The sequence below is a fragment of the Diceros bicornis genome, chromosome 16, assembly GCF_020826845.1.
Source record: "Diceros bicornis minor isolate mBicDic1 chromosome 16, mDicBic1.mat.cur, whole genome shotgun sequence".
Classification (NCBI taxonomy): domain Eukaryota; kingdom Metazoa; phylum Chordata; class Mammalia; order Perissodactyla; family Rhinocerotidae; genus Diceros; species Diceros bicornis.
This window is the reverse complement of record NC_080755.1, coordinates 53,898,293-53,914,793: the sequence shown is the minus strand read 5'-3', so window position 1 is coordinate 53,914,793 and position 16,501 is coordinate 53,898,293. Positions and strand designations below refer to the sequence as shown.

The window sequence follows — 16,501 nt, the reverse complement described above, 5'->3', positions numbered from 1 at the left end:
AAAAAAAAACTCATAGTGACTTGTCTATTTGAATTGTTTTGGTTTTTTCCCCCCTGCATTTAAGTGAGGTTCCAAGAACTGGCTTTAGTTCCCAGTGGTTACATGCTGGCCAAGTTGAGACCATTTTCATAGGATTTGCCCTATAGGGTCTCTAATGGGTTGGCTTTTTTCATGTAATAAAACTATTGTTTGGTTTGATATGTGCCTTAAAAAACCTGTCAGTCAACTTAGTCTTTTTCATTTTGTCTTAACTGCCCCCTTTTGGAGAAGGTAGCATTTATACTATTAGCACACTACAAAATCTGATGGTATTAAAATTTCCTGTTAGAGGAACAGAATGAATTAGGACTCACACTTGGCTTTTGTTGCTGTTGTTGGAGCTTATTCACTGATGATTTATTTCACATTGCCTACCTGCTCTTCCTCATCTGCTTTTTTATCCTATTTCAGTGTTCCCATTTACATTTATCTCTTTCAGCTTTCTATTTTTACCTTTCATGTCTGTAAAAGCTCTTTCATTCTCTAGTTTAGTATAGTGGCATGATGGAAGAGGCATAGATTTTGGCTCCATTCAGATCTGGATTTCATTCCAGGGTCGACTACTTAAAAGCCCTCTCCTCTTGAGCAAGTTCCCTAACCTCTCAGAGTCTGAGACCCCAGCTCTAAAATGGAAATTAAGAATATCTTCCTTATTAAGAATATCTTCCTTTCAAGGCTATTAAAAGATTAATGACAATGGAAAACTGCCTAAAATTACATCTGACAAATTCTAGGGACTCAGTAAATGGTAGCTCTGTGTATCTAAAAAGACATCTATTTAATTGCTGGTTTCTTTAGTTACTGAGATTTGATTGTTGTTTGGTATGTTAGCTAATAATTTTTCAAGTGAATTTTATGCTCAGTCATTGACAGTACATATTTTGTTAATCTGACTCTTGCCGAATAGAATGCATAGCTGGGAAGGATTTCTATTACATAGGCTCAGCCTCGGTTAGTGAATGGTGACTATAACTAGCTGGGCCAGATGTTTAACCTTGCCATACTGGTCTCCATTTTGGTAATATTTCTGTCATACCAACCCCTCTGGGGTGTATAGGAGAATACTGTAAGGTTGGTATCTTGAAAACACTGTAGTTAATGAGGATATTTTTACATGCCTTAAATGGTGGATGTAGTCCAGTGGCAGAAACTGAGTTTCCACGGCTGCACCACCGCTGCCTGGAGCAGTGTGGGCACACGCTTCGTGCTCAGTAAGTCTTCTTGGGTGACCCAGTGGTCCATGCCAGCTGGCCTTATTTCACTTGTAAGGCCAAGAGCTGTTTTCTCTCTGTTCTTTTGGTTTTGTTCCCCCTCTCTCTGGCCCTGGCCCGCCAAAGTAAAAATTGGATTGTATTTATTATTTTGGAAAGATTTTTAATACAGTATTTTTCTTTAAAAATCAGTAATGCTAAGGACCAGAGATGTATAAAAATACAAATGCTTAAAACGTTTATTTTATTTATTTTTTGTGTGTGTGAGGAAGACCAGCCCTGAGCTAACATCCAATGCCAATCCCTCTTTTTTTGCTGAGGAAGATTGGCCCTGAGCTGCATCCATGCCCATCTTCCTCTACTTTATATGGGACACCACCACAGCATGGCTTGACAAGCGGTGCGTCAGGGCGTGCCTGGGATCCAAACCTGGGAACCCCGGGTCACTGAAGTGGAGCGCGTACACTTAACTGTTACGCCATCAGGCCAACCCTAAAATGTTTAAATGAGGAAGTTTATTTGGGATTTCAGGATGAAGTAGACTGTGAAAGGAGCCCTAGCCTTTTGTACCTGAAAGTGCTTTTTTCCATCTTTTAACTTAATGGTTTACTGATGGATTTCATTGTATATTATCCTTTTTGAATCTTTACTATTTTTCTGAAACAATTTTTTAAATCTTTTATTTCTGTTTTAGGTTATGACATTAAATGTAATGTTTGATTGTTAAAATTAAAAAGAGTTTATGATTTGATTTTTCTGTTAGCTAAATTTGATATTCAGTGACTTTTTTTGAGGTTAAATAACATATTCATATAATGAATAGTGTAATCAAAGACTGGATAAATTTATATAATTAGAAACAATCGAATTGTTTGGCTTTTATTGTCCAATAATCTCTCCCCCTCTTTTTAATTTTATAAACGATTACAATATCTAGTAATTAATATTACTTTTCTCTAAATATTATCTTTCATCACAAAACATTCCAAAGTCACCTTTAAACTTTAAGGAGAAAAGTATTAGTTAAATATGAAGATAAATTATGACATATTTGGAAAATTTGTAGCAAAAAACTTTAGTTGATCAGATGATGCTTGTATATAAAGTAAATTTACTTTTGTTTAACTGAAACAAAATCCTATAGGATGATGTAAATATTTTCTCATGTAGGGTTGCTAACCTGAATGGAACATAGACAAGAAAGTGAGTTCGCTTTTTTCTTAATTTATATTTAGTCTGAACTTTTAGATTTAAAAAGGTGTTTATGGTTTCATTTAATTTTAATCTATAGCTAAAGATATTCATAATTTAGGGAAGTTGCAGAGTATAATTACTCTTAGAATAAATAATAGATAGATGATCTTTCCTAACGAGAAGTACTCATAGAACCAATTTCATAGGTAATCAGTAGGTTGTGTAAGTGGCGATGTTTTGTTAAGTGTAGCAGCAGTTGCATGCCACCTGAGAGCAGGCTGCTTAGCAGTTTGTAGTTGCGCACTTTTCTGTATACTGGAAAATTGGAAAGCTTTTGATAAAAGACAACCAGAAAGTTTTGCCAGTAAGCTGTAGTAAAAGAAATCTTGTGTGGACTCTTAACTGCAATAATTGCAGTGGCTTTTGAATGTATTGTATTCAAAAACTAAATCATTTAAATAGCTTTGTTAAAGTACAAAAATTATAAATAGGTCTATTTAGAAGCCAAATAGAAAATTTGGCAAATCTCAGAAAAGTATTGCAAATCGACAAGAGGACATTTTCTCTCTCTTCTCCGTCGTCCTCTTCTCTTTCCTCCTCTCCCCTCCCTTCCCTTACCCCTTCTGTTTATCTATCCATCCATCCATCTGTCTATCTTCAGTTAAAGTTGCTAAGTGTATTTTCTGTCTGTGGTTGAGGAGAGCATTAGATCACTGTTTCTTTTGGTTAAAAGGAGAAATAGTAGATCAATTCCATTGAACGAGTACTTTTGATACTCCAGAGTCAGTGTATTCAAACATTACAGCTCCTTTATGTAATGTTGGGTGCTTTTCCAAGCATTCTGATGTTCATTATGTCATTAGATCGTCATACTAACCTGTCCCAAGTAGTTTGGGCAGATGGTATTATTTTCATTTCACAATGAGGAAGCAGAAATAGAAGAGTTAGGTGACTTACCCTAGGTTATGTAGGAACCCACCCCAGGTTCCTGACTACTCCCTAACAACTCCTTCCTCTTCACACTGTTTCAAAAAGGTTTTTAATATATAAAACTTTTCCAGACAGTTTTACAATATATTTCTTTAATATCATTATTTCATGTTGTCTTCTCAATTTGATGGAATAGTCCTCCTTAATTTAGAGATGACATACTTTTTTGTAGGTGCCATCGTTATAGAGCGACCAAATGTGAAATGGAGTGATGTTGCTGGTCTTGAAGGAGCCAAAGAAGCCCTTAAAGAGGCTGTGATATTGCCTATTAAGTTTCCTCATCTTTTTACAGGTGAGACAACTTTTAAATAACGTTTTTTGATGATTTTTAAAAAACGCATTGATGACTAAGGTAAAGCATTGTGAATTCTTGTCACCATATCATGAGTTATCACCTTAAATTCTCTTATAAGGCAGTGATATGCCTTTGCACAAAGGTATTTATTACATACACATATTTGTAGTGTATATATTGCAGAGTAACCTGAATGTCAGCCAGTAGGGCATAGAGTAAATCATCGACATGCACTGAACTACTGTGCACTCATTAAAATATAATGTACATCTACGTTAAGAAATTTACGTCTGCATTATAATTGACATGGAAAAATGTCCATATATATAAGGAAGATCAAAAAGCAAGTTATGGAGGCTGGTGCCATGGCGTAGAGGTTAAGTGCGCGCGCTCCACTGCTGGCGGCCCGGGTTCAGATCCCAGGCGTGCACCGACGCACCGCTTGTCAGGCCATGCTGTGGCGGCGTGCCACGTAAAATGGAGGCAGATCGGCACGGATGTTAGCTCAGGGCCAGTATTCCTCAGTAAAAAGAGGAGGATTGGCATGGATGTTAGCTCAGGGCTGATCTTCCTCACCAAAAAAAAAAAAAAGTATAGTATGATTCCATGTTTGTTAAATAAATGTGTGTGCTGAGAGGTAAGTGTAGACACATTGACATTAAAATGTTAGTGTATGCCTAGGATATCAGATTATGAGTGATTTTTACTTTTGACTTTCATCTGAATTTTTTGCGAAGGACATATGCTAGTTTTATAAGAGTATTTCTATTTTTTAAAAAGAGTAGAATTAGTTAACAGATGAGTCTCAGATGAAGTGTATATTCTCCAGTAGTGGAAGGACAGCTCATTATCACTGTGAAGAGAATATTGCTAACCCACTATCTGGATGTAGTTGAAGTCATAGCTCCAACAGTAAGTGATTTGTCTGTGCGGAACCATTCCTTCACATTGTCCTTTGTGTGACTGATAGCTTGTGTTTGTGATGTGACTATACTCACAGTCTAACGGTGAAACAAAGATTTGTCCTTTTAAAAACAAGCTAGTTTGTGTAGAGAGCAAATCTGTGATGTTGGCCTCAAACTGAACAGGTCCAGACAGTGATGTATAGAGCAGTGATGAAAAGCAAAGAACCCATGGACCACACATTGTCCCCCTATCTTCAAGGTATGACTTCAAGCCTAACTTCAGAAATATGAAACTGATAATATTAAAGTTGACATCATAATCCTGTAAAGGTACAAATACGGTTGAACCCCTTTTATGTTATGTTACTTATACCAGTGTTTCCCAAACATGATTCATGTGTGTATCATCTTCATGGATTTTTCCATGTACATGTACCATTATTTTTAAAATATTTGTCTTTAAATCACTAACTTTTAGAGCAAACTTTGTATTCAAGTATAGCGTAAGTATACAGAAACATGCAGGAACCTGTAAGTGTTCAGCTTCATAAATTGTCGCAAAGTAAATACGCCTATATAATCATCAACCAGATCAAAAATGTTACCAGTAACACAGAAATCCCTTTCTGCCTCTTTCCTCCCCAGAAGTAATCATTCTCCTGACTTTTAACACCATAGATGGTTTTGCTCTTTTTCAACTTTTAAATCATCTCACTTATTTTTACTTAGTAACTTTATTTTGAAAGACTGCTTTGTGTCTACTATAAATAGAAAAATGAGTATTTCTCTAATACATATTAAACAACTTATTTAAATAAAAAGTATTTGTGTACCACCTAAAAGTACTTCAGCCACCAATGGCATATGTACCACATTTAAAGGAACGCTGACTTACAATTGCAGACATTTAAAATAAGAAAATAGAATTCAAGTAAAAGTTGAGGCTTTCATAACAATAAATATAACAGTATTTAGTTTTGTCATTAGTTGTCTGCATATCATTCTTCTGCAGATACCATGTACCAATCCACAGTTTGCACCTAGCAAGTTTTTAAGTCTATATTTGATATTTAATTGCCAAGTGTAGCCCAGCCTAGTTTATTGTAGCCAGCATTATAATTTCTCAGTAGCTAAATTGAGATGCAAGAATTGATTTGTTCACTTGTTATATTTTGGCAAAACTAGGATTTAAGGTAGAGTCCCTTATCATTACCCAGCCATTTGAATGAGAATATGCTACGCGTAATAATAACCTGTGAACTTGTGCTTCCTTGTGGAATCGAGAATTGAATAGAACTTCGCAAGGGGTCATCCAAACTGCGTTAGTTTCACTCCTCCAAAAGTCATAAATATTTAAAAGGAAATATTTCCAGCTACCCTTCTCCTGTGGATATAGTTTCTCCTACAAGATTGTGATATCGAGCAGTGCCCACAGTGGGTGATCAGGAAGTGCCTTTTAACTGTTTTCCCTCCACTAAGAAGGGAGGGCAGAGATCCCTTTGTATTCATAGTTCTCTGTCTTCCCATAGTGGTTTTGGTATGCATTGGTTGAATGGATGAGTGAGCAAGCAAATGAACTTTCTCTTAGAGGGACTGTGTCTGTATAAACACAATTTTGACAAAGCCGTCTCTAGAAAAAGCAAATAAAATACTTTTAAGATATATTTACTATAGATAGATTTATTTTGAAATTTTTTTTATTCGATTGATTGCTTTAGAGTGAAAACCTCTTCACAGAATTCTTCAGTACCAGTGATGTCTCTGGTAACTGAAGTTAAGAGTTTTGAAATTCTCATGTTATTTTTCTAATGCAATTTTTAGGCAAGAGAACACCTTGGAGGGGAATCCTGTTATTTGGGCCACCTGGAACAGGAAAGTCCTATTTAGCCAAAGCTGTAGCAACAGAAGCAAACAACTCAACTTTTTTTTCAATATCTTCCTCGGACCTTGTCTCTAAGTGGCTAGGTGAAAGTGAAAAGTAAGTTGATTTTGTTAGTTTTTCTTTGCCTGGTAATCACTGTATCAGTCTATAAAGTAATGGTTTACTTACATCGTTAATAGACATTCAGAGAAGTGACATAGTGTAGGTATTTGTTTCTCTGTAAAATCAGTCCCTAATTTGGGATTTATTTTGTAGGGAAAATATAACATATATGTACAGTTTAATAAATCATGAAGTGAACAATCCAATTGTAGCATTCTTATTTTCTGGACCAAAACATGATTGGGGGCTGGCCCAGTGGCGTAGCGGTTAAGTTCGCACGCTCTGCTTCAGCAGCCTGGGGTTCGCTGGTTCAGATCCTGGGCACAGACTTAGACCGCTCATCAAGCCATGCTGAGGTGGCATCCCACGTAAAACAACTAGAAGGACCTACAACTGGATATACAACTATGTACTGGGGCTTTGGGGAGAAAAAAGAAAAAGAGGAAGATTGGCAACAGATGTTAGCTCAGGGCCAATCTTCCTCAAAAAAAAAAAAAAACGAACATGATTAGGCTTTTTAATCTGTAGAGTTCCTAGAATATTGGTATATTCTTTTAGTCTTTCCATCGTCGTGTGTCATTTACTACTTTTTTAGAAACTGAAAGCTTTTATTTATTTTTAGGCTAGTTAAGAACTTATTCCAACTTGCCAGAGAGAATAAACCTTCCATTATCTTCATTGATGAAATTGATTCTCTGTGTGGTTCAAGAAGTGAAAATGAAAGTGAAGCTGCACGTAGAATTAAGACAGAGTTCCTAGTTCAAATGCAAGGTAGTGTTACTGATTTTAAAATAATTTCTGTTTATTATATAACCATTATTATAACAATAATGGAAAAAAATTCAAGCAGAATTTCTCCATTCTAGCAGACCATGTATTTCATTATGCCATGTTTCATTCTGATTGTCTTCTGTATACATACATAACTTTTAACCAGCTGTAACCATCTTGTAGGACTCACTGGTATAAATAGTAAAGAGATTCATATATTCACTTATAACATACCAGGAACAATATCACTAAAAGGACTGTGTAGACCTCAAATGAAATCTTTCCAGAGATATTTTGAAAAGAATATTAATAGTATATATGTCCACAGTCTAGGAGATTTGATTCTTGGAAATATTTGCATTATATTTCAGTAATATGATATTTGATTAAATACAGTTTTTTTCAGAGAGAAACTCAAGATGAGCTACTTCAGTGTTAAAGCACCACATTCTTAATAGAACATACAAATGGGCTTTAAAGAACACTAAAATGACAAATTATTTTAAACATTACCTATTTTGATGCAGGCGTTGGTGTGGACAATGATGGAATTTTGGTTCTGGGAGCTACAAATATACCTTGGGTTCTGGATTCTGCCATTAGAAGAAGGTATGATGATACAGTGTATATCTTATTTCTAACTACAGATGTAGCAAGTGAGTAATAATTCTCTTTTTGTCTAGTGAGGAGGCATTCTGATAACTTCCCAGAATTTTTTTTTAATATGCCCTGACCCTGGTACCCACCCTGCCTTGCGGGGCATTTGTTTCTTTGTTTGCCTGCTATACTGAAGATATGAGGTTTCCACATACTGGAGTCTTTCACATTGGAAATTACATTACTTAAATCTTATCTTTAGTTCCGAGTAAGCTTAGTGGGCACTGATGCTTCAGAAATTTACAAACATAGTTTGATATTTCGTATAAAATTTGAACACGGTGACAATTATATAAGTTAAAATATGATAACCAAGATATATTTTCAGTTAAAAATTTTATGTCTGTAATTTTTAAATTGAATATGAACTTGAGCTACAGGAAAGATGTAGAGACTCATCACTTATTAGCACTCGTTAGCACTTCACTTTTTGTCACTTGTGTCCCATTCACTTGATGATTTGCCAGGATGCTAGGTTACCATCCAGTACCAAGAAAGGAAATGTGCTGGTTATTTTTGAAAAATGGCCTAATTCTGAACTCACCTCTAGAGATAATAGAAACTTTTAAAATTCTTAAAAATTTTTAAAATTACCTGGAGGAAAAAAACGTCTTGGCAGACCATTTAAATTGTGCCTCATTGCTTCCTTCCTTTCTGCAAATGCTGAAATTCTAAGAAGGCAAGCAAAATTATTGTTAATAAAACATAGTGTTTATTATATAGTAGAATTATTTGTTCTGAATGTACTCTATTAGTGGACATTTTTTGTAATAAATGTAGGGTCATTCTGTAAGATTTTGAGTAACTTTACTATTTTGAATTTGAGACTTACTTTGTTATCTCCTATTTCGTATTGTTAATCATATTAATCCCTTGATTAGGAGTTCAGAGTATAATTCTGTGGGAAACTGTAATCCTGTAAGACGTGTCATGTCGTGAATTCCAGACATTTAACACTATGGCCCAAATAACCAAAATTCATGTGAGAAAACCTAAACCACTCCAAGCTGGTTCCCTGGCTATTTTGGTTTTATCTGTTTATTGTTAACATGTTCTAGATATTTTCCCTTTATTTAACCTAAATATATATGTTTAACCTGACACATAAGGGCCCGTTTAACTTGTTCAAATTAACTTTGTATAAATGAGAATATTTAAGTATCTTGTTTCTTCTTGAAAATATCCTAATTTTCAGTTGAAATTAAATATATATAGTAATATTCTTGATTTAATTTTTCTTTCATTTTAAGATTTGAGAAACGAATTTATATTCCTTTGCCTGAGGCCCATGCCCGAGCAGCAATGTTTAAACTGCACTTGGGGACCACTCAGAACAGTCTAACAGAAGCAGACTTCCGAGACCTAGGGAGGAAAACCGATGGTTATTCAGGGGCAGACATAAGTATCATTGTGCGTGATGCACTTATGCAGCCTGTTAGAAAAGTGCAGTCAGCTACTCATTTTAAAAAGGTAAGGAATTTTTTTCTATACTTTCATATATTTTTAAAATCAAGTTTCAAGGCCATCATTGATTTGTCTTCAAAGAATCTTAGGAAGATTTCAATTTTGTATAATAAATAAGTCGATTTACAGATTAGACATATTTCCATTTCATTGAAAATAAGTTCTCCCACAGAGTTTGTTTACACAAATAGCCATTATTAAAAGTCCTAAAGTATTTTAAAATTTTCTATGCAATGACCTTTTTGAAGTACTTACTATTTTGATGTAAGTATAGAAACTTAAATATATAGTTGCCTATAATGTAACTACTATAATGTAATTAACAAAGTAAAATTAATAATAGCTAGTATTGTTTAAATATTCACATGCCTGGCACTGTGTCATACCCTTTATCTTACTATTGCATTTGGTCCTCACAAAAACTACAAGGTGTGCATATAGCCATTTGTTGATGGTTAATCTGAAACTTAGATATTATCATGATTAAACTGGGACTTGGATGGTAACACAGTTTACCAAGGGACAGCTAGAGAAGGGCAGAGGTGTGATGTTTCTCCAGGTGAGGTGTACTTCAGAATCTGAAGTCTCGACCATTTGCTCTCTTGTCCCTCCCTTGCATTTTTTGTCTCCATGAATGAGTTGAGCATATATGGTTGAGATCATGTTTTGTAAAAAGACTGTGGTCTTGAGGTGTCCAATTTAAGTCACAGTGGAGTAGGTAATTGGGACCAATCCACTTGCTGAGGACAGCAGTCTCCAATATTACTCATGAACATAGATGTGAAAATCCTGAAAAACTATTAGCAAACTTAATCCAGCAATATATGACAAGACTAACGTATCATGATTAAGTTATGTATGTATGTCTATTATATACCACAAAATAAATTTTTTTAAAAAAATGATGAGCTTGTGGGCCGGCCCCGTGGCTTAGTGGTTAAGTGTGCGTGCTCCGCTGCTGGCGGCCCGGATTCGGATCCCGGGCGCACACCGATGCACCACTTCTCAGGCCATGCTGAGGCCGCGTCCCACATACAGCAACTAGAAGGATGTGCAGCTATGACATACAACTATCCACTGGGGCTTTGGGGTAAAAATAAATAAATAAATAAATAAAATTATAAAAAAAAAAAATGATGAGCTTGAATTAAAACCTGATTTTGAAGCCCAGCTCCACAATTTACTTATTATATCTCCTTGAGCAAATTATATTATCTGTTTAATACTCATTTTTATCATCTCTAAGGATAATAATAATACTTTGAAGTGATCTTCTGAGAATGAAGTAATATTCATAAAACACTTGTCATGGTACCTGAATAGCCCAGTGAATATTACTCAGCTCCCCTTTTTCAGTCATTTCATTACTGAGAGAAATATGGGCTCAGGATCAAGTTTATGCCCAGCCATTGTATTTTCTCTTAAAATCTCTTTGCCATATAGAAACTAGAGGTTCTTAGGAACTCAGTCCTTTCCTGCCCAGAACTTTTCACTCATTCTCTATATTACTACCGGAGACAGCTTCAATGACCCTGCAGCCAAGTCCTTGTTAGGAATAAAAGTGAAGCAACCAAATTAGTTTTAACATCAGGCCTCTTGTATCACCAACTATATGAGATCTCTCTAGGGCTCTATCCTTTACTCCATTTTTCAATTTACAAGAACAAGTTTGCCTGTTTATTTTATTTATCAAATGTCTAAAGTACTAATCTGGGCCCAGAGGAAGTCAGAAAATACAACAGTCAAAACACACAAAAATCCCTGCAGCTGAAATATTTGTGAGGAAAGACAGACAATAAAATACACATAAGTAAAGTGAGAATGTTTATTTCTCCACACCTGCCCCAATCCTGAGACAGTATTTAAGATTGATCATCGTAAAACAAATATTCAAACAAATCCAATTTGATACATGTGTGTTATTTACTATCTAAATATTTACATGTGACTCTGTGTCACAAAGGTTCTTTTTCTGGATGTTATTAAAACTTTATTTCAAATAAGTTATGAATCTTAAAATGGCACTGAAGTTACATTTAGCATTTAATTTTGTACTTAAATTTGAAGAAGGAGTTTTTGTTGAGAGAGACAGATTCAGTAATTTCACAGTAATAAGCCTTCCAAATGTCACAGAAGTTTCTCGGCTATGGAAATTAGAGACATAAGAGAATTTTTGAGTGTGTCTATTTTTGGTCTCTGGGGTTATTACTACCACTTAATAAGCATTAGAGAAAAAAAGAGACATCTTAGCCACAGGTAACTATTTCTTTTTTTATTTTAACTCATTTCCTCCCTGTGATCATATAAGTAATTTATTGTAGGAAATTTCAAAGTATAGAAAAGCATCAAGAAAAAAATTAAAATCAAGCAAAATCTGTTCCATCACCCAGAGATAACCACTTTTTGTTGTATATTTCTTCTATGTATTTTCAGAAGTAAACATTTTTAACAAAACATAAAATAGTAACACATTTTCAAATTTCCTAATAATGGCCTAAATATTAATGTTTATTTAATTTGTTCAAATAAATATTTCACTTGACTATTTATTCCAGGTTAGCGGACCTTCACGAGCTGATCCTAACAAGATAGTAGATGATCTGCTAACGCCCTGTTCTCCAGGTGACATTGGTGCCATTGAAATGACATGGATGGATGTGCCTGGGGATAAACTTTTGGAGCCAGTTGTTTCCATGGTTTGACATTTTGTTCGCTTTTAAGAAAAATTTTGAAATGTTATACTTTGTGATTTGTCAGACAAAGATAAAAATTTTCAGTTATTTAAGATTGGCTCGAAAATGTTAGTATGATCAGGCATGTTTGTTTAATACTACTTAAAAAGTTGTAAAGATTAATTGAACTTAAAATATAAAAAATAATTATCTTTAAAATGTTTTCTTGGGCTTTGAGGACAATTTAATTTTAAGTGAATAAGCTGTTTCTCAAAAACATAGGCTTATGACCTTATAAGTCTTACAGCTGGGATATTATCACCAAAATGCTGATATATATTGCATAAATTATTGTCAAGACTTAACTAAAGGGGCCAGCCTGGTGGTGCAAGTGGTTAAGTGTGCGAGCTCCACTGCAGCAGCCTGGGGTTCGCTGGTTCGGATCCCGGGCATGCACCGACACACGGCTTGGCAGGCCATGTTGTGGTGGCGTCCCATATAAAAGTGGAGGAAGATGGACACGGATGTTAGCCCAGGGCCAGTCTTCCTCAGCAAAAAAAAAAAAAAAAAAAAAGGAGGATTGGTGGATGTTAGCACAGGGCTGATCTCCTCACCAAAAAAAAAAAAAAAAAAAAAAGACTTAACTAAAAACTAGGATTGGTGAAAAATTTTTTCCCTGAGTCTCAGGATTTGTAAAATATCCAGAAACCCTAATGCGTGTATTATAATATTCATAATGGTGTTTTTCTGTTTTACTTCTCAAGGCTTCATAGAAAGTTTAAATAATGTAGTGCTTAAAAAAAAATTGTGAAACAAAATTTTTATTATAAAACATTACATTTCTTATTTTGGAGAAATTAAAATAATGCATAGGACTGGGGCCGGCCCGGTGGCGCAAGCGGTTAAGTGCGCGCGCTCCGCTGCGGCGGCCCGGGGTTTGCTGGTTCGGATCCCGGGCGCGCACCGACGCACTGCTTGGTAAGCCATGCTGTGGCGGCGTCCCATATAAAGTGGAGGAAGATGGGCACAGATGTTAGCCCAGGGCCGTCTTCCTCAGCAAAAAAAGAGGAGGATTGGCGGATGTTAGCTCAGGGCTGATCTCCTCACAAAAAAAAAAAAAAAAAAAAAATAATGCATAGGACTTTATTATTTTGTAAGGCATATTATTTTTAGGGAACTTACTGTGATTGAAAAGGTACATTTATTATATTTATGTTTTCTTTTTTTTTTTTTTTTTGTGAGGGAGATCAGCCCTGAGCTAACATCCATGCCAATCTTCCTCTTTTTGCTGAGGGAGATCGGCTCTGAGCTAACATCTATCGCCAATCCTCCTCTTTTTCCCCTTTTCTCCCCAAAGCCCCAGTAGATAGTTTTATGTCATAGTTGCACATCCCTCTAGTTGCTGTATGTGGAACGCCACCTCAGCATGGCCGGACAGGCAGTGTGTTGGTGCGTGCCCGGGATCCAAACCCGGGCCGCCAGTAGCGGAGCGCTCGCACTTAACTGCTAAGCCACGGGGCTGGCCCCATTTATGTTTTCTTATTGATGAACAGTCAGTCTTTAAAATCTTTTGCTTCAGGGGCCGGCCTGGTGGCACAAGCGGTTAAGTGCGCGTGCTCTGCTGCTGGCGGCCGGTGTTCGGATCCCGGCCGCGCACCGACGCACCGCTTGGCAAGCCATGCTGTGGTGGCGTCCCATATAAAGTGGAGGAAGATGGGCACAGATGTTAGCCTATGGCCAGTCTTCCTCAGCAAAAAGAGGAGGATTGGCAGATGTAGCTCAGGGCCTATCTTCCTCAAAAAAAAAAAAAATTTAAAATCTTTTGCTTCAGTTACAGACTTTGAAAGAGCTTTATGTTAGAATTAACAATAACTTCCAGAGGAGAAACTTTTACATGATACGTAGACATAGATATATAAACATAAATGTACATGTATATGTATGTAAGCATATGTGTGTGTGCATAAAGATATACATAGATATATTTATGTGTTAATTAACCATAATATTCATATGAGAAATTATTCGGATACTTTTTTTTGTTTCAGTCCTTGATTTATTTTTTAAAATTTTGGTTTTTGATCATTTTTCATACTGTTTTACAAGAGACATAGCCTAGAAGTTAATTTTTTAATGAATCCCTGATATTATTACCATTTTGATCTTAATTTTAACTGATAGTTAAAAATTCTGATTAGTTGATTTTGATTGAATGGTATTCTGTTTCACATAAGTGTAAGTGAATGACTGTATTCCTTTTGAAGAGCAGTTGGAAAACTGCTCTCTTGCTAAGGCCAGGAAAGACGGCAGGGACATATTTTGGAGAGCCTTGATCCTCGGACTAAGAGGCCTGTGCTTCTGATGGGTAATGAGGAGCCCCTGAAGGCTGTGATCGGGAAAGGGCAAGCAATTGGAAGTTTCCGTGCAAAGGAGTAACGTGGTCAAAGATGACGTTGACAGGAATAAGAGAGTTTATTGTTAGTAGCTTATGGCGCTCTGCAGATATTCAGGTTTAACCTTAGGTGACAGTTAGTAGTAATAATGATGATAATGCAGTGATTCTACTTGATTAAATCTATTACTGATGCTGCCCCCTTCTTTTCCCTGACAGTCGGATATGTTACGGTCACTGTCTAGCACAAAGCCCACAGTCAATGAACAGGACTTGTTGAAATTAAAGAAGTTTACAGAAGATTTTGGCCAAGAAGGCTAAACCAAAGACAACGAGGAAGACATTTACCATGTGTATTCTTTCTTTCATAGGTATTTTTGCCTTTCTTGGCTGGCATTCAGATTATTTCCAGTCAAACTCTTACCACAGGGAATCATAGATGTCACTCAGCATTCCTTCGAGTTTTTTATGTACTTTTGCTCTATTACCAATTAAATGTTCCTGTTAACAAAAATTATAAAATAATGGGTTATAAAGAAATGAGTGATAAATGAACGGCAAAAAATAGAAATTACTCAGTAAAAAAGGGATTAAAATTGAGAGACAAATATTTAAAATTGTTACAAATAGTAGTCTTTGCAAAGAGCATATATCTTTTTTTCTTTTACTAAAATGAAATAGGCTTATTTCATATTCTGAAAAAATTCTTAAGCATCATTCTCATCAATGTAAAATTTATTTGCTTTATTAAAAAATGTAAAATAGCATCTTTACTCTCAGGGATGGGCAATAAAACAGCAAAGAGCACTGTGATTGGGCTTGAAAGGTTTTCAATTGTGTTCTAGCCAAGGCTTTTATTGATTTTTGATAGGTTGACATTTTCTCTGTGTAGATTTAAGTAATTTCTTTAAAAGCCACAAGTTTTTATATTTAACTAAATAATACCTTTCACTGTGCAATCTCAAGAGAAAGACTTCCTAAATTATGCATTGTCTTTATCTTGAAGAAGAAAATTGTCTATTTCAGTGTCTTTTTGTAGCAAGATTGACCAAAACAGGTGGTAAATAAACATCTACTTTTTAAATAACTCTGTCATGAAATACTGTAATGGGAACCTTTGTTAAAAGGAATGGCCTCCCTTTGGATTATGGGAAGTTTCTTGTGTGTGATGTGGTGGGGGTGGTGTGTGTACATATATATATAAATTTTTTTTAATATAGAATAGCAAGGGTCTTGTCTCTTACCTTTTAAGTTCAGGGAACAGTTTGTCCTGGCCACATATATGTTCTCAGTGTAATGCTTCATGAAGCTTTAGAAAGGAGGTGATGTCTCATTAAATGATAAAATACAAACCTGATACGTTATTTTAATATCTTCAAATAAATAATCTGAGGGTGTATGTTATACACTTGAGCATCAACACTAAGTTGTGCCTTGTACATTTGCATAGGCTATACATGCAAAGGATTATTAAGTTAGCTAGAACGAGGTAGATTCCTTAATTACTGTAAAGTTCTGCCTTGCAAATGCTATAGAATAATTTGCATTTGAAAGTATATTTGCACATTTTACATATTACACTATATGGTTGCCTTTGGGTTTTCTGTACAGATTGTTTTTGTTGATATTAAATGGAAATCGTAGACTTGAAATATGCTGTTCTTGTGTGAAGTAAATTGATATAACCTACTACTGGCTGTATTCTGTGTTAGTTTTTTTGTTTTGGGATCTTTGGTATAGCAGAAAATATTATCTAAATTGAATAGATACAAAGAAATCATTAAAAGTTATTAAGAACGTTTACATGAAAATTCTATTTTTCAACAACTTTTATGTGAGGGTTGGAAGTTAACTTGGCAGACCAATACTGAATTCTTTGTGGATGTCTTATAATTTACATAATTTATCAGCCTCAGAATTATATAGT

General features: G+C 35.4%; 1 protein-coding gene across 1 annotated transcript in view; it reads left to right on the top strand.

Annotated features, from left to right (window-relative positions):
- Window positions 1–16,269, top strand: part of VPS4B (vacuolar protein sorting 4 homolog B) — a 28,568-nt gene extending 12,299 nt beyond the window's left edge. Inside the window, exons 5-11 of the mRNA XM_058557272.1 lie at window positions 3,607–3,726; window positions 6,456–6,612; window positions 7,241–7,389; window positions 7,917–7,998; window positions 9,297–9,516; window positions 12,066–12,206; window positions 14,794–16,269. Of these exons, the coding sequence (XP_058413255.1) occupies window positions 3,607–3,726; window positions 6,456–6,612; window positions 7,241–7,389; window positions 7,917–7,998; window positions 9,297–9,516; window positions 12,066–12,206; window positions 14,794–14,895 (971 nt within the window). The 3' untranslated portion in view covers window positions 14,896–16,269. The remainder of the gene's footprint in view (window positions 1–3,606; window positions 3,727–6,455; window positions 6,613–7,240; window positions 7,390–7,916; window positions 7,999–9,296; window positions 9,517–12,065; window positions 12,207–14,793) is intronic.
- The last annotated feature ends 232 nt before the right edge of the window (window positions 16,270–16,501 follow it).